At 42.7% G+C, this 21,362-nt stretch overlaps 2 protein-coding genes across 2 annotated transcripts in view; one reads left to right on the top strand and one right to left on the bottom strand.

Moving 5' to 3' along the window:
• Positions 1–17,620, top strand: part of LOC131881063 (glutamate receptor ionotropic, kainate 2-like) — a 32,307-nt gene extending 14,687 nt beyond the window's left edge. Inside the window, exons 3-20 of the mRNA XM_059227822.1 lie at positions 3,394–3,549; positions 6,604–6,788; positions 7,293–7,459; positions 7,556–7,697; positions 7,908–8,078; positions 8,177–8,209; positions 9,393–9,545; positions 9,679–9,897; positions 10,605–10,710; positions 10,788–10,888; positions 10,979–11,063; positions 11,435–11,573; positions 14,255–14,497; positions 14,840–15,038; positions 15,895–16,123; positions 16,192–16,307; positions 16,384–16,530; positions 16,606–17,620. Coding sequence (XP_059083805.1) covers positions 3,394–3,549; positions 6,604–6,788; positions 7,293–7,459; positions 7,556–7,697; positions 7,908–8,078; positions 8,177–8,209; positions 9,393–9,545; positions 9,679–9,897; positions 10,605–10,710; positions 10,788–10,888; positions 10,979–11,063; positions 11,435–11,573; positions 14,255–14,497; positions 14,840–15,038; positions 15,895–16,123; positions 16,192–16,307; positions 16,384–16,530; positions 16,606–17,070 — 3,056 coding nt within the window. The 3' untranslated portion in view covers positions 17,071–17,620. The remainder of the gene's footprint in view (positions 1–3,393; positions 3,550–6,603; positions 6,789–7,292; positions 7,460–7,555; positions 7,698–7,907; positions 8,079–8,176; positions 8,210–9,392; positions 9,546–9,678; positions 9,898–10,604; positions 10,711–10,787; positions 10,889–10,978; positions 11,064–11,434; positions 11,574–14,254; positions 14,498–14,839; positions 15,039–15,894; positions 16,124–16,191; positions 16,308–16,383; positions 16,531–16,605) is intronic.
• Positions 17,621–17,958: 338 nt separating this feature from the next.
• Positions 17,959–21,362, bottom strand: part of LOC131880562 (outer dynein arm-docking complex subunit 4-like) — a 13,061-nt gene continuing 9,657 nt past the window's right edge. The window contains exon 6 of the mRNA XM_059227227.1: positions 17,959–18,175. Within this exon, the coding sequence (XP_059083210.1) occupies positions 17,999–18,175 (177 nt within the window). The 3' untranslated portion in view covers positions 17,959–17,998. The remainder of the gene's footprint in view (positions 18,176–21,362) is intronic.

Here is a 21,362-nt window from a genome sequence, read left to right as displayed (position 1 = left end):
CACTGGAGCTTCTCAAGTTGTACTTTGTTTTTAGCATATTTCTTGATATGAGGATTGTGTATATAAAAGTACGAATGGGTCTCTGATCTGAAAATGATGTCCATCTTGAAAGTGTTGCCAATATGCCTGACATCATTGATGACAATCATTATCAGCTTAGATCTCCAAAGATCGCTGACACTCAAGTGGTTCTTACTCCTCCACTCAAAACGACCCTTCTTGGTCATTCTATTCATTGTGTTCGCTTTGCAGCCCAGTATTCTCTGCCAGTCACCCTGATCAAAGAAAATTATTGACTGGAGTAGACCAAACTACTGACTTCTTGTCTTGACATCTGAAAAAAGTGAGCGGTATTAGCGGAAATTTTCAACAGTAAGCGATGATGCTTTTTCTCTTCTACAAATAGTGAGTCGAAAAAGACTGAGCAGATGGATGGTTTTAATCACAGATATGTGAGAACGCTTCAGCAACGACACAAAACAAAAACGTTAAATTTGCGACCAAAGCGTGTGGTTATGCCGACATGAGAATTGTTTGTACCAGCTGTTTCCATTCACTACTAACTAGACAAATCACGTTGCTCAGGCAAAGACTTTTTTAGGAATACCAAATGTGCCGATATTGCAATATTGGAAATACTAATGGAATTGATATGCCTATGATGATAATTGGTGAATTGGTGAGCTGCCAAGTTTGAAGTTTTAAGCTTTAAAAAAAACACACATTTTGAATTTGATTTTTGAATTTTTTGAGCAAAATGTTGTTTCAGATAGAAGCTTTAACATGGCCTTTAGTAAGGCTTGCTGGGTACCGTATTGGTACAGCATCCGCACTCCAATTTACTAATCCTGATTCGATCCCAGGCTAGCCAAGTCCAAGCTTCTCTGTGGTATGAGATTACAGCATCAGTTGTTGCTGTAACAGCTTAAATGGGCGAACCTGCGGTCATTCCCGAGGGTGAGGTAATAATCAATGTTTGGTTGTGACAAAGAAGTGGGACTATCCCTCAATTGGGACACCCATCAATCAGATGGTAGGCCGAGCGAGAGAGCTGCCATCTGACTTCGTAACAAACAACAAACAAACAAAACAAACAACAAACAAACAAACTAGCATCGTGTCCTTTAAAAACAGTTGTCTGATGACATCAAAAGATTTTTTAGGATATCGTTAGAGTAATTGTAGACATAGTGAAAAAAGTAGGGTTACCAAGTTACTTAATTACAAGTCAATAAGTGAAACAGATTCCTTTTTATAAACTGGAATGTATAATGACCATTTGTTTTTGTTGGTTTAATGACCCGAAATTGTAACTTAATGCTTTGAAAAGATAACTATTGCTCTGATAAAATGCGCATCTTTGCCGGCAATATTGCGTTTTCATTGGAGGTTTAGAGCAGTGTGAAATTTTTGACATTTTCCTATGCTCTACTACTAAACTAAAAGTAAGTATACAACATCACGTTAGAAAATGGTCGGTTTATGTGAATTTGATATTATAAAATGGTTTATTTCAACCTTAGAATTAAGGGCTTGAATTCAATATCTGTGAAAGATATTTATCATCCCAGACTTCATCTTTCATTTTATCTTCGCTACATCATTAGCCTGAACTTGACTTGAACGAATAGCGTCGGTTTACCTTTTCTGACTTTTCAGCACAGAAAGAGCCAAAAGGGGCCAATAAAGATGCGATGGAACTTCTGGGCATTGCAGGCACTTACCATGAATTTCTTGAAGCATTTTAAGCTCCAAAAGTCTCTTTTTGTGGGCCACAGTGTGGTTTGTCAGTTTTGTCAAGCAAAGGCCAAAGGACGGAAGTTAGCGTGGATCATAATAATGGCCTTTCCGTGTAAAGGCAACCGTGGCCAAGAGTTTTTTAAAGGGAAAACCCGCCCAACGAGGTGAGGATTGGTCGGGGAGAGGAAGGCGATGATGGGAATGAATAAAGAAATCTTTCTTTCACACGAGAAATTGTGATGGTGACATCGAAAATGCATAGACGAACTCATCGCCAAAATGAAATGGCACCACCAGCCTCTTTTTTGGCTTCTTCCCGTGTGAAGGGATAGACACCTTGAATGCCAAAGTGATCCCCAAAAGCTTCAAAGAACCCTCACCCGTTTATTTTGTAAATGAATTCAAAAGACGCTCAACTCTCGAAGACAGTTGTGAAAAAAGTCAACACTTTAATGAGCAAGTCCATATACAATCTCAAGGTCGTCGAATTATTCCCAAGAAAGACCCTCTTTTCATGCACTCAAGTGGGTCAGGCCAAGTAGTGAAGAAGAGTGTCGGAGGGTGGTAGTGGTGGTGGTAGTGGTGGTGGTGGTGGTGGTAGTTGACATTGCCATGGTCTTCACGAGCGAACGAAGCAGAAGAAAGACGATGAAGGGAACCCTCCAAAAGACCCAAAACGGCCAGGAAGGGAATCACTTTATGCATGAGAAGGACTGTTGTAAAGGGAAGAAGGACTTTCATACACTTGGTACATACAGTATGTACGCATGCACATACACACGACAACGAACAGAAAGAAGGGCAACTCAAGGCTAAGGCTAAGGCTAAGGCTAAGGCTAGGGCGGCGGTTGTTTTTCGCTTCATTGAACGCGCAATTTTGATGCTGCCTTTGGACTTCTTTCGTCGATCCGGGAATAGGCAATACAGCTACTGGGAGTTCTTGGTCATATTTTGGGAAGGCATGAAATGAAGCAGAGTTTGGGGAAGATCATGCCAGCCATAATCTTGGATCAATACAGTATTTTGTGAGGGATGTAATATGCTGTCGTTTCATAATCAACGGCCTTGGATGAGTGCTCTTATTAACCCGAGAGAGCTCATTTGTAGGATTTCTACATATTCAGGATCGGTCTAGGTGATAATTGGATCATAATTAAAATGGTCTCAACCCGTACTGCCTTGGTGGTCCATTTCTGGTCCATGCAACTCAGCTGTCGATGCTTCAGTCTGTCCCAAGGGAGAACCCAGACGAAGGTCATCCATCTTTGATGGTCTTGATTTAGAACGAGAGACTTTAAAGGGCTTTTCAAGCAGAAGTAAGTTCATCATTCCTTGGGGTATTGCTTTTGGAATTGGGCAAATTGTTTCATGTGTTCCAACTCAACTTTCAAGCGTTCCCAAGCCATCCTTGGTTGTTGTTGTTGTTGTTGTTCGTGGGTTCATTAACCATCACGAACCAGCCTTGTTTCAGTTTACTTCCGTACAGCAGTAGCGTGCAAAAAAGGTGCAAGTTTGCGCTGAGCTCTCATAATTTCCCCCTGTCGACTAATCAATTGACACCACAAACAATGGTCCCTGGTTCGTTCCATCATCCCTTTGAATCCGGGTTTCCATTTTCATGTTCCCTTTCCCTTTCTCTTCTCTCCTGAATAGGTGGCCTGTTTGATATGTCTGACTCGGTGGAGGAGATATCGTTTCGATATGCCGTGGACCGCGTGAATGGAGATCGAGATATCCTGCCCAATTCTCGACTCACCGCTCAAATTGACCGCATTCAGCCCGAGGACTCATTCTATGCCTCTAAGCAAGGTCAGTCAATGGTCATATCACCGAGTTCAAGGATAATCAAGCCCAAAAAGAGACTTACGATCAATGAGTGGGAAATATATGTTTATGAGCAGTTCCCCCAATAGGTTGTAGCTAGTAATAGGGGATTACTCACTACAAAGTACAGCACCCATCACCAGTTTTCTTAGAGGGGACCAAGACAGAAAGAAACTTGTTTACTCGAACAAGGTGCCCGATGATGAGGGTGAAAGGAAAAGAAACTCTCTTGAACCAACTTTGACCTCGATGATTCGTATTTTTCCCCGATGACCCAGCCAGACCCATCAAATGCAGGTCATTGGGCTGCATGCAGTGAGATGCACTTGAAGATAACGGAATGCTGTGACAAGTCTGGGTCTCGTCGTGTTTTGAATGAAGGGACTCAGCAGGGATTCCACTTGGAAACACTCGAGTTGAACCCGGGTGAGAATCACGAGGAAGCGGGCAATTAAGCGTGATAAACGTTAATGGTTATTGTGCCAGTGAGTCCTTCGCTCCTTCCACGAAAGCAGTGTTATGGCCTCATTATGGACCTCGAAGAGGCCGTGTCTCTTCTTTGGTCTCGGTCCTGTCGAGCAGTAGCTCATTTCAACGCCACTTCAAACGTTGATCTAAAGCCAACGGAGCAGTCAGTTGAAATGTCCCCAAAGATAAACAGACAAAGGTTTCTCGACCCAAATTGGGCAGAATTGGGAATTTTGCCACGCTTTGGGTTGCCCAAGGTTCTTTTTTTTTCATTATGAGCAGCTCCAAGACCATTTGACAACGGGCTTTGACAGGGACGGCAACTTTTAAGGAGGGAAAGTTAACACGGTAAATCAGATTTACCCACCACCAAAGGTTGATTATCGTTTCTTTCAAATGAAGTTACGAGCAAAGAAGCCTGGGGAAAGCTCGTTCGCTTCCACATTTTAGAAGATAAAGAAACGGGATGGCATGGGTTGTCGACTTGGATTCGCCAAGTCCAGTGCCATTTTCTGCTGCCACAAATGCACATTTTGGACATTTTTTATCTTCATCCAGCATTTCAAGCGTGTGCGAACTTCCCTAGTGCGTATGTACATTTGATGTCCGGGTTGCCTGAGATCAGAGTCAAACTCGGAAAGTGCTCAAGAATTGCATTCATATTCTACGCCTTGTGAATACCCAAAAAATGGAACGGAGATGAATAGATGACACTGGCTAGAATAATGTACATAACATCTTAACCTCGGGCCAATATTTGGGCCCGCTTTTTTCCCGGCCACTCTGCGCTCAAATGGCGCGAACATTGAAACTATGAGCATGGACTCCACCTCCCTTGTCCTGGCACGCACCCGTGCACCGGCTGTTATTTATTCATTGATTCTGGATCGTTGACTCTGTTCCAGTCATGGAACACGGTCCCATTCCTTTTTGTGATCCATGTTCCTAAGTGTAGGGATCACTGTGGATAATTGCACTCTGTCATGCAAATAGGGGGAGTAGGGTTGCGTGATTTCACCCTCGCTTTCACGAGATTTGGGGTGGCCAAATTTAGGTTCCAGTGTCGCCAGATCGATCAATGGTTTATTTCGAATGAAGGGTGGCACTGGATATCGGATCGACAGTGTTTATGTCAGTGTGTTGTGGATATCCTCGTTTAGGAGGGAGCCCATGCAAAATGGGGAGAGCACTTTCGCTGGTTGGTCCACCCACCAGAAAAGGGCTCAACAACTGTCATTGAAAAGATGATGAAGTAGCTTCTTGAGATCCAAGGATCACATCTGATCTTTTTCAAGTGGAACACCCGCTCCACTCCACTCAATTTCATTCCTCTACCCCTTCCGATCCAGACTTGATCTTAATTTCGATCCCGAACTTTTATGGAGCACTTGTACAAGTGGAACGGTTCCACTCTCTCGTTTTGAGTGATTGGACCCGGTTGCAAGATGGAAATCGCGGCATTTCCTCTAGAAAAAGAACCGGGATCGATATCAATCAGTCAGTTCTGGGGTGACAAAAAATGCCTCGGAAGCCCTGTCCCCCATTTTTCTGGACCATCGGGGCCGCTCTCATCTTCACCTTCATCTCTTTAGGATGACGACCGATCGCCCATAGATGCTCAACTTCAAATAATACCCCCACTCTGCCTTACCATAGATCAAAAAAGCCAACAACGCTCCGTTCATAAATCATGAACCATTTTAGCATAAGTTCTGATGATGGGATAAGCTTTCTGATCACGAGCAACTCCGAGTTCCATGGATTAATTATGTTAAAGGCAGATATCTATGCTGGCCGGGGGCTCTTGTGCCACGGGGGGTTGACAGTTATAGAAGAGGCTAAACTCAATGGAAAAAGGGACCCTTTTCAGTCAGAGAGGAAGCAGGAAAAGAACTACGAACGAGCAGAAGGGAGCAGAGAGAAAGAGAGAGAGAGAGAGATCTTCGGTTCGCATCATATCATGGTGCTCTTCTTCAAGCTTGTGAAAATATCCTCCCTTTTTGTTCAAGATCAAAAGAGAGAGAGAAAAAAAATTCTTGGACTCCTTAAGCAAATGCAAATAGCCCACTGTCCACAAGCATCCTGAGAATGTATTGGAATTCTGATCCGACTCTTCATATTAGCGTGGAACAAAATAAGCCCCACGGCTCTCAATTCTACAGAGCCAACTTCCACGTGCATATAACCGAACAGAGTGGACAAGAGGCCCAAATCCAGTGATCCCTTAAGAAGTCCATTTTGATCGTGACTGAGCAATCCTGGGCGTCGTCTTGTTTCCCAATGTCAAAATACAGAAGAGAGACGATATTGGTGCAAAATGAAAGAGAAAAAGAGAGAAAAGCCATGGTAGATCCGTCCATCAAGTGCCAATTGAATGTGGGACAGCCAACCAACGAACCATTCAACCATCATTCCATGGTCCTCCCTCCTGTTTTATTCTCCCCCTTAGCACTGTCACTATCCCACTTCAAAATTGCCATCCCACCACCAACATTAGATTTGTGTACATTCATAAAGCGGAGTGGGTTCATGCTGGTTTTCTTTGACCTTCTCGTCCTTCTTATTTTCCAGTGTGTCGCGACCTTCAAATGGGCATTGCGGGCGTGTTCGGTCCTCAGAGTGGCGTGACTGCTAGTCACGTTCAGTCGATCTGTGATGCATTGGAAGTTCCTCATATTGAAACACGTTGGGATTATCGTCTGGTGCGAGAGGATTACTCTGTCAATTTGCATCCATATCCTCAGGCCCTTGGACAGGTGATTATTGATCCAGATCTTCCGGGATCCTTTTGACCTTTGATCTGGGATCGCGTCGGATTGTCTTACTTTCCCAGATCCATGAGCTTCTGATAATGGGTGTGTACGCATGTGCGCATGTGCGCATGTGAGCAAAATAAAAGTCCCCTTGTGTTGAGAGCACCATGTACTTAAGGGAAATTTTTAATCATGGTCTGCGTCGATGGATTTGCTTGCCATCGCTCTATCTAAGGGCCACGATAAAAGTCTTCGTTGAATTTGGGAAACGGGGTCAGGCCCTATAAAAATGTGCTGGCAATCATCGTCACGTTTTTTCCTCTCCTTTGTCAAATCAAGCGACCCCGACTTCGTCCACGTTCGTATCATCAAAGACCTACCTCGAGAAGGTCAAAGTGGAACACAGACAATTTAGACTAGATCACGAGCAGAATTTTTTGGCCCCGACCCTTCGCAAAGATCCATGTTCCGTGTTCCGTGTTCCCTGAAGTCTTTCGTGTGTTCCAGGCATACGCCGACATGGTGACCGCCATGAATTGGAAGAGTTGTTTGATTCTCTACGAGGAGAGCGAAGGCTTAGTCCGACTCCAAGAGGTCTTGAAACTCTCGCCCAAGCGACTCGATATCAAGATCCAAATTCGCCAACTGGATCCTGGGCCTGGAGGAGATCACCGGTACGTGCCTGCCAATTGGGCCGCCAAATCCTCTGTCCCCACAAGCATGCACTTGTCTATAGAGACCTCTTTCGTGTTCTCGTTCGTACATTGCAGACCATTGCTGAAGGACATCAAACAGCTCGGTGAGAACCGAATCATTCTGGATTGCAAAAATGACCACGTGCAAGAAATTCTCAAGCAAGCTCAGCAAGTGGGCATCATGACCGCCTATCATACCTTTTTCATCACGACACTAGTAAGTGGAACCTGTGTATTGTAAGTACGTACGTACGTACTTTGGGCTAGCCATGAACAGTAGAATAATATTCAGCCAGCTCAGTGTTCAAACAAATTCAAATCGGTTTTGTCGATTGAGATGTGAAATTTCTACCAAAGAGCGGTTCCATATACTTTTGAATGTGGCTTAATTGGCTCTTACTTAAGGAGTGCATTGATTGGTTCACAGGATTTACATTTAGTCGAACTTGAAGAGTTAAAATACGGAGGCACCAATATCACTGCATTTAGACTGGTGGACCCCGATTTGGAGGAGGTTCAAAACATGATCGAGGATATCAAATTCGAGGGCGGTCGAGGAGGACGAAAAACCTCGGACTTGAACCGATCGACCATCAGGGTGAGTCGTCATGATGCAAGGCCAATCCCCGAGACTGAAAACCGATTTTGTAACATTATTAATCAAGTTTCTCCTACCCGTCTTTTAACCACCTGTAGCCCAATAGTACCATCCACCCATTTGCAATAGGGGTAAGAACGGTGCCAGTGTGCATGCATAACTAAGTCACTGACATTACACATACGAACACATCATGAAACACCCATGTTCTTGTTGCTTTGAGTATGGCACTGCCCGAAGTCTTTAACGTTCAAGTAAATTGTAATTGGCCTGTAACAGATCACAGGAACTCGGTTGGTTAAATCCCGAGCTTCTACAAATGGGACTTCTAGAAATATGGACTGCGTGTGGGCTTCCCGCTTAATCGGATTTCTCTCAATCAGAGCGAGAGCAAGTCTGAGCCACTTTTCGAAATATAGTAAAGAAAATAAGAACCTTAAAACTGAAGAATTTAAAGCAAGTCATTCCTTGAATCCATTTACTTGTACAGTGGTTCGTTCCCAAGTTATGGTGTCAAAAGTTTATGAACCTAACCAAGAGTGAGCCGAAGATTTGAATTTTATGTAGTGTTTACAGCATAACTTTGGACATATCTCCTGAGTATCCTAATCATGATTTGTGTCCCAGATTTGGCCAAGTTCATCTATTTGACAAAATCTTGTGATTTTATTAAGCGCTAATTTTGAATTCAATGAAACTTTCCCTTCCATCTCCATTCGCAGTCCACATCTCTAGAAGTCCGTGGTTAGATTCGCCATGGATAGAGCAACTTGAATCCTTAAATGATGCTTGAATCGTGACAATAGATTCAAATGAGTGTGCACAACAAGATCTTAAGGGTACATTTCAGCAATTCATAGTCATCCTAAAAGCCTTGTTCAGAAAGAACTCTCGGCGAGACATAAGGAGTTCTTGTTTCAACAAACCAATGGGCCGACGATTATTCTTTCAGTGTGAAAAGGCCACCATCGAGTTGTAACCTCTGATGGTGGCATTGCATTGAGTCAATCCAACTTGATCCGAAATCAACGCATGAAATAAAGTGAATGTTGCACGAATGTTCATTCAGACAGACGACACCTGAAAATACTCACCTTAAAAAAGTTTAATGCAAAAAAAAAATCATTATCTGTGCTTATGTCACCCACCACACCGACCACATAAGCATACATTTCCAGTGTACTTCAAGTTTTCACTCAGCTTATAGCTTTTAACTTTTTTTTCTATTCCATCTTGTAATGTATGTTAATCAGAGAGACATTCATTTCCTGTTCCAAAGTTGGCTGCTCTCAATTCCGCGTTGCATTATTTCAGACCGAAACGGCCTTGATCTTTGACGCGGTTCACTTGTTCTCGAGGGCTCTCACGGATCTGGATCGCAGCCAAGAATTGTCCCAAGTCAGTCTGAATTGTGATGGACCTGGAACGTGGCAATATGGGAACTCGCTGATCAATTACATGAAAATGGTAAGCAAGCATGCAGATTGTTTTGGCAAGCTCTCGCGTTCAATTGTCCATGGTCACCACGTGAATGGATCGATCCCATTGGATGTGCTCTCTTTAAGCTTGTGATGCGTTGGGCTTGATTTATTTCATGTAGGTCGAGATGAATGGTCTGACAGGGAAGATCCAATTTGACAGTCGAGGGTTCAGAAGCGATTTTGACCTGGACATTGTGGAACTAAAGAAGGAGGGCTTGAGTCGGGTGGGACGATGGAACCGCGGAGCAGGAGCCAATTTCACGCGGAACTTCACGGAATCGTACTCGGAAATCATCGAGAGCCTCCACAACAAAACCTTGGTCGTTACGACCATCTTGGTAAGGGATGGGTACACTTGTAGCAAGAACCATCTGATTGAGTGGCTTGTAAAACTTTGGATCCAGTGTGAAAAGACAGGAGGGGAGACGTGACGAGAGGAACCTCGTTGTGGAAGGCAGCAGACAAAAAATCCGGGGCTCGGCTTGCTTCTTGTGAATGTGATTGACGTCAGCTTTGACACATGCCGTGATAGTTGGTAGTGGAAACCCAATTACACATTCAAGAGAATGCTCCATGTTCAATCAAAGTCAAACGTTCGGGCATAAATCATCCAATTTATGGCCTTCATTCCACACGTGGAACGAAAGTTGGGCCATTCATGGAGTGATTTGTTCCGTTTGTCCCCTAGGAGTTTAAAGGCCGCTCTTTTAGGCAGGCATTGCCGGCCTCAATAGAACCCACTCCTCGTCGTGTGCCATGCTTTGGGGAACGAATCAATCGAGCAGAATTTTGTTCCAAAATTGATGTTTGTTCCCAAGCTCTGACTGAGTGGAATGACAATGAGGTTGAAGATGAGGGTGCCAAACAAGACACACGCTTTCAAAACTGCTGTCAAAAAGGCGAGAAAAAAAAGAGGAAAAACTGAACTTTTATCCCTCACTTCCTTGATCGAGATTTCTTCCGAGCCCTAGCCATGATAGATGTTGGCTAGATGTTCGATTCGTGTTTGACTTTCTGAGCATTCACTGTCAGCTCCACATTCCAGGCTGAACCTTACACCATGTACAAGGAGAACTCCGCCGTCCTCTCTGGCAATGAGCAATTCGAAGGATACAGTGTTGATTTGGTGGATGCCATCTCCAAGATCTTGGGTAAGAGTGTTTCCCAAGAGAGATTGAGAGAGGAGAAGAGCGATTCTCCAATGTCATTCAATCATTTCCTCTTGAAGGGTTCAATTACTCCTTCCGTTTGGTTGAGGATGGTAAGCACGGAAGTTACAACAAAGACACTGGAACATGGAACGGAATGGTGGGCGAGCTCCTCTCACAGGTAAGAAGAGAACCCACCACGTTTGCGGCTTAAGTTCCCCCAAAATCAGTCATTCCATTTTAACCATGTTTTCGTGTTTTCTTTCCTCAGAAAGCCGATTTGGCCGTGGGGGATCTCACCATAACGTACGAACGGGAACAGGGCGTGGATTTCACCATGCCTTTTATGAATCTAGGTGGGTGGAACAACGGCCTAGGGGACATGGGATTGTCGTTTCTTGTTGGAATCAGTTGTTTTCAGACCAATTCTGGCAGTCAAGACCCCCGTTGAAGGGTCCTTCGAACAGAGGGATTGAGCGGATAATTCCATTATCTAGTGAATTGTAGACTTTCGGGGATAAGAAAGACCAAGGTAGAGAATGGGTAGAGGAAGAACGAGAGAAAAAGGAGAACTTGATCGTCTGCCGATGATCTTCCTCTTTTGTATGGCTGCCAACCGTGGAGAATGGCACCAAGAGCCATTCTTCAGATTGGAGCAATGAAAAATAAACACAACCGCAAAAGGGCCTTCTAAATATCGTGATGGCTGTTGTCTTCGTCTTTTCAGGGGTGACCATCCTCTTCACCAAACCCACTGCAAAGGACCCGAATCTCTTCTCGTTCTTGAGCCCGTTGTCGTTGGGAGTTTGGATTTACATGGCCACGGCGTATCTAGCCGTATCTTTACTCCTGTATTTATTGGCCAGGTAAGAGCGAACTTTGCGACAATACCGTTCAAGGAAACGTCTTGATCCACATGAAACGTTTTTTTTTAACTTTCAAAACAAGCCAATAAAACATTGGATGAATATCTAAAGCCACCACTAGAAGAAAAGCTCCCTTTAAAATGATTTCTAATGCCACGTGGAGCAATCTTCCAGAATGTCACCATCACGATAGGCAACCTCTTTAGAATGTCTTTTATAGTTTTATGGTGCTTAGCTGCACGAAAACCTGAAACCACGTGGGATGGACGCCAAAGGACAACGTTTATATTTAAGCCCATGGCATTGCGTCGCTCGTTCCAATTTGTTTCATTGCCATAGCTTTCCACATATTTAGTCTTATCCTCCTACACACATTCGCTTTTGCCCTTCTTCCAAAGAAACAATGGGTCTATATTTAACTTGAAAGTCGTTGAACGCCTCGCCAACCTTTGGTATATATACATTTATAAGTAACCCCATTTAATCAGTCCAGCTCTGGCGAAGACCAAAAAAAAGCCAAGTGATGAGGGAGGCTTTATCAGAAAGCGATGCTTGAACTACTGATAACTGACGCAAATAGCGATTGTCATGCCGACCAAAGGGAGAGGAGAGATCAAAGCCCTCAAATTTGTCCAGACGTTGGCGGAGAGTCTTCTCTCATTCTCAAAAGCTACTCGGTATCGGTCAGAATGGGGGAGCCTCTCTCTGCTACTGCCATTCTGAACTTGCTTTGTGGTCACGGAATCATCTTGGTCACATCAGTTCTGGCCAATCGATTCGTCCTGGAGTTCCTCAGCAAAAAGCGAAATACACCGAGTAAGAAGATTCTGGACGACCATTTGACACATCAGACTCGAATGGGGCTTTGGGCTAATATCCCGAGGGTGGTGCTCATGCTCCGGATTGCTTTGGGTCCGTGGGCGCCTTTCCTGCAGAGTCCAATCGTTTTCTTCGTGTTCTATATCTTCGAGTGCTTCTTTGCCATCAGTGTGATCACCAGTATTGACGTCAACATCCTCATGAGATATTTGCTGATCTTCCACGAACCTTTGCTCATCAAGTGGAAACCCGAGGTTTGGTGGATGGAGTCCAGTAAACTCTTGGTTTACATCTTCACCATCTTCTGTGTCTTGGGCATCGGTGGGGATATCCTCCAGGACATTGTCTGTTTTCGGGACACCTACAATGGACTCTTGGCCTTTTGGTCGGGCATGGCCTTGCGTCAAAATTTCATTTTCCCACTCATTAACACCACCTACCACATTGTGGCTTCACTCGTCACCCTTGGCGTTCACATTCAGATCCGAACCCTGGTCCACACGAATTTCGTATCCAAACGGGGAATCACATCGCGTCAAAGAAAACATCGCTATCGGCAAAATGCCCGCAACTTCTCCCAAGTCTGTGTGTTCCAATTGTTCCGCAGTGTTTTCTGTGTCAGTTTGAACATCTTTCCCTTGTTACCATCTCAATTTACCATGAGCGATGAGGGCAATCTCATTTATTTGAGTCTGTCCACACTCTATAGCTTTTATGTGTCTTGTTGTCCAGCTCTATCGCATGGACTGACCATTTTCCTGACCTCTTATCATCAAGCCTATGGGGGAGGAGTGTCACAGACCCAACCACGACTATCTGTACACAAGATCTTCACCATATCCAGGGCCAAGGAGACCCATAAACTGGCTCATTCGAGCAACATCTTTGATGCCAAACGAAGCTTGCATTTGTTTCCGGGCAGAATCTCGAGTACTTGCACCGCCAAAGTGAGCCCAATTGGTGATAAATCGTGGACTGTGGGCGATTTCGACACAGTTTGATTGTTTGTTTGTCTGAGACTCGCTGAATACACCTTTCATTATTTTAACCATTGAACTACTAGTAGATTTACACTGTACAGGCTTAAATTATGGGATTTGTTTCCTGTCCAACTGGTTCCTCATTTTTTTTGTATTTGGCATCATCCGTGTATAGCGCCGGTAGGCACTGTCATAATCCGTATCAGTTTGGTTCTGTCAGTGGGCGTGGTTAGCGTCCAAAAGTTTCCTTGAGATAAAAAAGGTTTTGTGTCATTAAAAATATACTTCGATATTGCCCCTCCCCCTCTTTAAGGTTACGACTTAATTTGAATTATGGCCTTATCAAAGCAGGCGTTAGTAAACAAAAAAAGAGTTTGATTTCCGGGATGTGTTAACTTATTGTCTAAAGCTCCATTTTTGCTTGGTTGCCATCCAATGAACAATCTTTCCAAAAGAAGAATTAGTGCTGTGGTTAGTTAGAGAATTTTCTCTAAAAACTTATTCTCAGATTTACATTTGGTTTTAGTGGTTCTATTTTTGTCAATACCGGGGCAAATATTAGTAAGCCATGTAAAGCCCATTTGGTAAACATGTGGTCGGATTAAGTAGCATACAGTTTTTGAATCCAACGCTCGAGTACGACAAAACACAAGGTTGGCCAAGAACAATTCCATTCCCGTTGTCTACTATAAATGGTTGGAAGGACGATTCGAAGAAGGGTGAAGGCATTTAACGAGTATGCTGCTCATCGAATCGGAGTCAAAGTCAAAACTATTAAGATGTCAGCGAAGTTTGCTTTCACAAACCTTGGTGATTACCACTTTAACTCGACTTTACATACGTATGTATATCATACCCTACATGTACATTGTTTCCGACTAGGATTTCTCCGTATGAACGTGGCGTGGATGCCTTGATCGTGAGTCGGAGCGATAACAAAGGCTGTCGTTTGGCTCGATCTGATCCAATCTATGACACCTTGTTTTCGGGTAATGGTCGAGTTGTTCGAACCATTGGAACTCAGGTTGAAGACCGGGAAGATGATCACGATGTATTCACCCTGATGAACTCGTTTTGGTTCATGATCGCCTCGCTTCTACAACAAGGCACGGATCTTCTACCCAGGTAAATTGGAGACAAGAATATTTCGATTCCAGTCATGAAAGGCTCACTTTGATCAAAGAAATGCGGCATGAGCCAGATGTACATCAAAGGCATCGAATGATGCACTTTGGGGTGGAGCATTTTACATGGAACCTTCACTTTATTGAAAAGACAGTCAATGAAATGCCTCTTATAAGGGCTGCATAATGGCTTTTAAGTAGTTCAAAGATACAAGGCCGTGTCGCTGAACTATCATATTTTTGCTCGATAAAAGTGAGTATTCTTTGACCAGGGCTTGCTGCGCCATTAGCTAATGCAAAATGTTTTATTGTGAGATGAGATCCTTTATGCGGGATGTTCTAGGGCGATATCTACCCGAATGGTGGCGGGAATGTGGTGGTTCTTCACATTGATAATGATCTCGAGTTACACGGCCAATTTGGCGGCCTTCTTGACCGTGGAACGCATGGACTCGCCCATTGAATCTGCAGAGGATTTGTCCAAACAGCACAGCATTAAATACGGATGTTTGCAAGGAGGATCGACAGCAGGGTTTTTCAGTGTAAGTACAAATGAGAGGCTTGAAATGGAAACCCATATACTTGAGAAAAAGGTTATGGAGAAATACTTGATAAAATTGAGCATTTGAGGATTATTTATAAATCAAGTGTCATTAAAGATCAATTTCATCATCATTTTTAACGAGGTTATGAAATACGAGTATTATATGCATAAAACATACAAGGAGCATCACAAGGAGTTATTTTTCAAACCAAAATCATGACTTAAGTGGACTACGTATATAATCGAAAGGTTATTTTTTTCATCCTTGACCCCCATCTGCAATTGCGAATGTACCCTAATTATCAAGTTAATCGAAGGAAATTAACAAACCTGAACGATTGCTATTACACTCAGAGAATGCAGTTAAATGCTAAAACCATTCAAATTCACGTCATTCACAATTTTCCCAAGAAAGTGCCAGATGTTCAGGTCAAAGCTACGTTTTATTATGGAAATATGTCATACCGACACGCTAATACCTTACATTGATCATTTTAATGGAATGGAAACGTTGAACAGCTACAACTTTGCGTGTTTGAATTCGGTAACCATTAGAATTAGTCGCAGAATGTAAGTTGTAATCAAAAATAGGTCGAAAAGGTTCTTAATGACAATGATAAAGGAAAAAAAAGTGCAATCAATTCATAGCAATTGCGTTATCATGTTAAGAACATGATTTCTTCTCATCTCCGGTAACCATATTTTCATTATGAAGGTAAATGGCAAATCGATTGATCGATTTTTACCATCCATAAGGTCAATACACATTGTAGTGGTCAGCGTGTATCTTTAATCCACATTTGGACACGTTTACACAACTTGATCCAATACATCGCTCTCGTTTGTACCTTTAGGACTCCAAAATCGATACGTATTCTCGGATGTGGGTATTTATGAGCTCGGATAAGTCCAATTTCGTATCCTCCAATGCATTGGGCGTGGATCGAGTTCTGAAAGAGAACGGGAAGTACGCCTTCCTCATGGAATCTACTTCTGTCGAATACGTGATTGAGCGGAATTGCAAACTAACCCAAATTGGGGGACTTATGGACTCCAAAGGCTACGGCATAGCATTACCTCCAAGTGAGAGATCTTTTCTAATTATTCCTTGAGAAAATGGAAGTGACAAATGAATGGCCATCCCCTTTCAGATTCACCTTTTCGCACTCCAATTTCGAGCGCCATTCTTCAGCTTCAAGAGGGCGGAAAATTGCACATGTTGAAAGAAAAATGGTGGAAACAAAGGAAAGGCGGCGGCAAATGCAAAGTAAGTCAACGGAACTTATTCCAGTAAAGAGATGAGAACCTCATCGTCGTTGATTTCCTCTCCCATGAAATAACAGGAAGTGAAGGACAAGGAGGCCAATGAATTGAACTTGAAGAACGTAGGAGGCGTCTTCCTTGTTCTCATGATGGGGCTCGTTCTGGCATGTTTCATTGCCTGCTTGGAACGGTGCTGGAAGAACCGAAAACCTCGCTATGATCAAATGGTACCTACAATTGTTCTTTTTAACTCTAATCAAAGCTTTATAAATTTTTTTTCTCACCATGCTTTTCTCCCTCAGCCTGGAGTTTCACACAGCGGTGGACACTTGTCCACGTGCACAAACGATACTTCTGAGAATCTCGGTTGCCACGAAGGACTTCCGGTACGTTTCGAGAACGGTCACATCAATCACAACCACCTCGACCTGGCCGGTCACGCCCCCAATTGTCATTCCTCCGGGCTCACGGGCAGCATGGGCCACATTCCCCCCAACATTATGGCCGACACGGGCGGCTTCCTCACCTCGTCTCTTTCAGCTGCGTCGTTGAACCAGCCTAGTTGCGCCGTGCCCATGCACGAGCATCATCGGCCGTCTAGCTCGGTGACCAGCACGCCCGGAGGCGGAAGTGGCTGGGCTATGATGACCAATAGCAACGGAGGGAGTCGCCACGTGGTCAGTCATCGCCATCATCAACACCACCACCAAGAGCAATGTCCGCACTACAATGGTGCCGAGTATAAGTTCCATGAGGCTCCCTCCTGATTGGAGATGGAATGATGGATGTCCTATGAGCCCAAATGAGAAAAAAACAAGCAAAGGACATCCTGATGGCAGTCTGCGCTCAAAACGTCGGATCTCAGCCATTGAGCCTAATTCAGTGGAATAAAAATGCATGTGTTTTCTACCTCTGAGTCATTTGCTACCTTCTCCTGATTTTCTTTTCGATTAACCGTAGTAGCCCCACTGAACGTACCCTCCTATGCCTCCCATGAACGCCGACAATTGATCCATTTGTAGTCATACGGTATAATCAGCATCATTGTCCCTATTATGATGATTATTACAACTATTGCTCATGATAACGACAAAATTATCATCACTACTATTATCATCCATACTTTTCCTGCTTATACTTACTTATTCTAGAGACAAATTTGTCTTCTCCCAATTCGTATTAACGTCTATCTGTACTCTGTGATACGCCCGAATTGAGCAGGTAACAAGCGCGGATTCCTTGGATTTTCCCAGCGCGAGATCTGCCATTATCTTGATGTCCTTTATGATAATAAACGATCGTTGCGATCTAGTACCCGAGCTAAAGTGACCTAGCTGAAAATAAGGTCTATCATCGGCTTTTTTTGCATTTTTTCGGGACCATGCCTCTTTCTCAATCTCAGAGCAAGTGAAATAAATACCCTTGCTTTCTTTCACATCTACCTCAACAAAATTGCCATTTCGGAAGAAATTTTGTGTCAAGACATGGAAGACCATCTAAAACGGTCCGATCTAATCACGGGCTCCGATGGCTGCAGTCTGTGCACCCAATATCACAACTACAACTGTGATTGCTTCCATTATGACTCTACTGGCGTGGCCGTTTTGGAGTTCTCCTTTGAAGTCTGACTAAGTAGATGATGAATTTTTGTTACTCTGTATTCAGCGTGACAAAATTAATATTTTGAAAACAAGTTCATTTGGTCATAACACGAGATTTGGGCCCAAGTTCCACTTGCTTCCAGAACTCAACACGAGCCTCCAAAAACGTCAAAGCTTCACGAGCAGTGCTTGAGATTTTGTTGGTGACACTTCCCCGAGGTTTTCCACCTTCTGGATCACCAATTCCTGAGGCCAAACGACTAAGGTACTCCTGGAAGCACAAAATGAAGGGCTGATGTAGTAGTTATTCATTTAGGGATATTTACCTAAATCGTAAGGAAATCTATTCACTTAAGGGTGGCCGGAAATATATACCATACATTGATTTGGCATCAAAAGGCGAAGTGCAGCATCAACGGAAATTTCACAATTGAAATATACAAAAAACAGAAAAAAGGAGAAAAAGCTCAGTGAGTATACCTCGAAATGGACTCATTTTGGGAACACCACAGCCTCCAAATGAAGACGGGTTCCATCAAAATTGGCACGAGCCAACATCAGAGGCCGGTTCCTTGCGCTAATTGATGTACTAGCTCACCGATAGTTAGCCGTGACTTAGTTCACGAACTTTTTTGCGTTCTTTGAATCCTGGCTAATTCATGTTCAGTTGGCGATGAATTAGTCACTACTGACCTATTGGATCAAGAGCTGCATTGAATTATCCCGCCAAATTCGTGAAAAAAACTAGGGCTCTCTAGTAGAAGAGTACAAGCATGAAAAGCGACCCCTGACGGGCGCAGCCTCCAAGATCCAAGAAGCCAAAATTTTTAATAATGGAAAATAATCGGAACCAATTTTGGGTGACAATGTGTGTTCTAATCCTGCCGACGAACTTTTTCCAAAAGGAGAGCCAATGTCATGTAGATTCTTGCTCCAGGGTTTTTTTCTTACTTCTTGAATTACTCCAAATTCAAACGAAAAAGTAAGAAAAAAAAACACTGGAGCAAGAATATACATGACCTTGCCTCTCCTTTTGAAAAAAGTCATTGGCAGGATTAGAGCACGCATTGTCACTTAAACTGGTTCCGATATTTTCCATTGGTATAGAATTTGACTTCTTGGATCATGGAGGCTGCGCCCATCAGGGGTCGCTTTTCATGCTTGTACTCTTCTACTAGAGATCCCTAGAGATAGGAAAAACAGGATACTAAATCGAAGTAAGTTCTTAACCTAGGGTGACCAGATTTGGGGGAAAATTGGCTGAAACGGGAATGTTTTCCTGAAACTGTCGAAATTAGTTACCTTTGTTTGATATAAAGATTTTAAGAAATCTTGTTTGTATGTCCGAAAACGGAACTTTTGTAAGGTATTCTACAAAAAGCTTGGGATATTCGAAATTGTTTTGTTCCAAGCTTTAATAGCACACAGGTTTGTGGCCAGCCATCTAGTTAGAATCGTGATTCTTCAATAACTCCTTCATTTTGCAAAATATGTATAGATGTTTTCATAGGCAATCTATTTGCCTTGGCTCTCTCAAGGGCAGTTGTTCATGAAAACGTTGAACAAAATCTTCTCGGTCGCGTCGTTCACGACGCTCATCATAAAAGTTCTCTGACATTTTCCTTATTCGGAAGATTAACCATTTGCCAAAGCGCTGGAGTGTGGCTTAGAGGCCTCCAATTCACTCAACTCGTGGAATATGGATGGCCATGTAGAAATGCAATTTCTTAATTACATATGGGGCATAAGCATAAACGGTCAAATTTGTGATTTATAATATTTCACTTTAATTTATAATAGTAATGATAATATGTTTTTGATGTTCAATTCCAATTCTGTTTGAAATGCATGATAATCAAGCACAAGGAAATTAGCCATGGTTCTTGTCATTTCAGTTTAGCGGCGAATTAGGAGGTCAATTCTTGCCGTCTAGTTCATGTCTTGTTGAGCCAATGAAATAGTGCATGATTTGGTCGCGACCAACTTTAGATATGATTCAATGAACGCAAAAGTGGGGTCGTGGACTAATTCGTGGACTAATTCATGTGTCAGTTGAGTTAGACGCGATTCCAAGAACCGGCCTCAGGCTACATTGTGCTCACTTTCCATGAATGCTTTATTTTTTTTCGGCTTAGAGACCAGATTGGTGCCTTTACGAAATTCGTTCTTCTCTCTTGGCAATGGAAACGTGTGTAATTTGTTTTCGGGGAACATCGAAAAAAAGCTGAAGTTTAAGTATTTACAAACATTATCTTGATTTGAATTTTAAATCTATTAGTTTTGCAATATTGTTAGTTAGTTTGTCAGTACATCTGGACACCCTGTATTCTTTGATAGGATTTTCAACTCGTTTCAAGTCTTTACAAAGAGCAGGATAAGAACACACACGTGTTTCAAAGTGCTGCAGGAGAAAGAAGTTTATTTTACTTTTTCAAGTGTACAAGTGTTGGCATTTCGCCTCGAAATGTCTATAAATTAGTTAATTTGTACAGCGTTTTTGTTCAAAATGTCAATATGCATGATGGCCACTTGATGAGGAAACATAGTTATCACTAAAAGCTACCAAATGCGGCATACACTTTCTGATATTAAGACAATTTCTAAATTTGGAGCCCTCCCGCAGAAATATTAGTTGTGCTTCCACAGTTCTATATTGAGGACAATAAGTATCAATAACTACAAAAAAAGCCAAAAAAGGAAGTCAGTGGAAGGTATTTATACCAAAGAGGATTTTTAGGGCTGCAGAAAGTAGAAAGGTTGGAGCAATAAGAGGGATTCTCAAGAGATGAGTGGATTGGATTTTTGATACTGTATTATGCATTTGTCTAACCAGCTTTGGGGAGGGAGGTCAATTTTGACGTATTTATTGAAACATGAACAAAGCATTCGACCACAGAAAGTAGTAAGGCACACGCCAAGCAAAAGGTTTCATTGGGCGCAGATAAGCAAGGTTGAATTTAGTAATTTTCCTCAGCCAAGATACAAATGGACTCCAGCAGATCTGATTACAGTAAAAAAAGAGCACATCAAGTATTTGAAAAGACATCTCTTTCTCTTTGACAAAATCTTCTTTTGATCTATCCTTTATTAGTATAGGCGTATTGCGTTGGATGAGAATCACTTAACTAAATTACTAGTGATTTCAATTTGAATGGGACTTGCCACTTGAAAAAATTGCGAGCCATATTTGCTGATTAATTTTGGTTACCATCTAACTCTCAAAGGAATGGTATTGCAATTCCCTAAAACTGGAAAAGGAAAAAGTGCTTTCTGATTCTCTGGCGTCTTGACACAAATAAAGAAGGAGACAAATGGGACTTTTTTGGCAATAAAAGTTGGATTTATGAACTCATAAATTATTGCTTGCTTTCATAGTTACCTCTAAGGTTTATTCTTGAGAAACGACTAATAAAATGGTTGCAGCAATGGTCAAAACTAGAGGACTTGCCAGAGAAAAG

This window comes from Tigriopus californicus, chromosome 5 (genome assembly GCF_007210705.1).
Source record: "Tigriopus californicus strain San Diego chromosome 5, Tcal_SD_v2.1, whole genome shotgun sequence".
NCBI classification, from domain to species: Eukaryota; Metazoa; Arthropoda; class Copepoda; order Harpacticoida; family Harpacticidae; genus Tigriopus; species Tigriopus californicus.
This window is presented reverse-complemented; position numbering and strand designations above follow the sequence as displayed.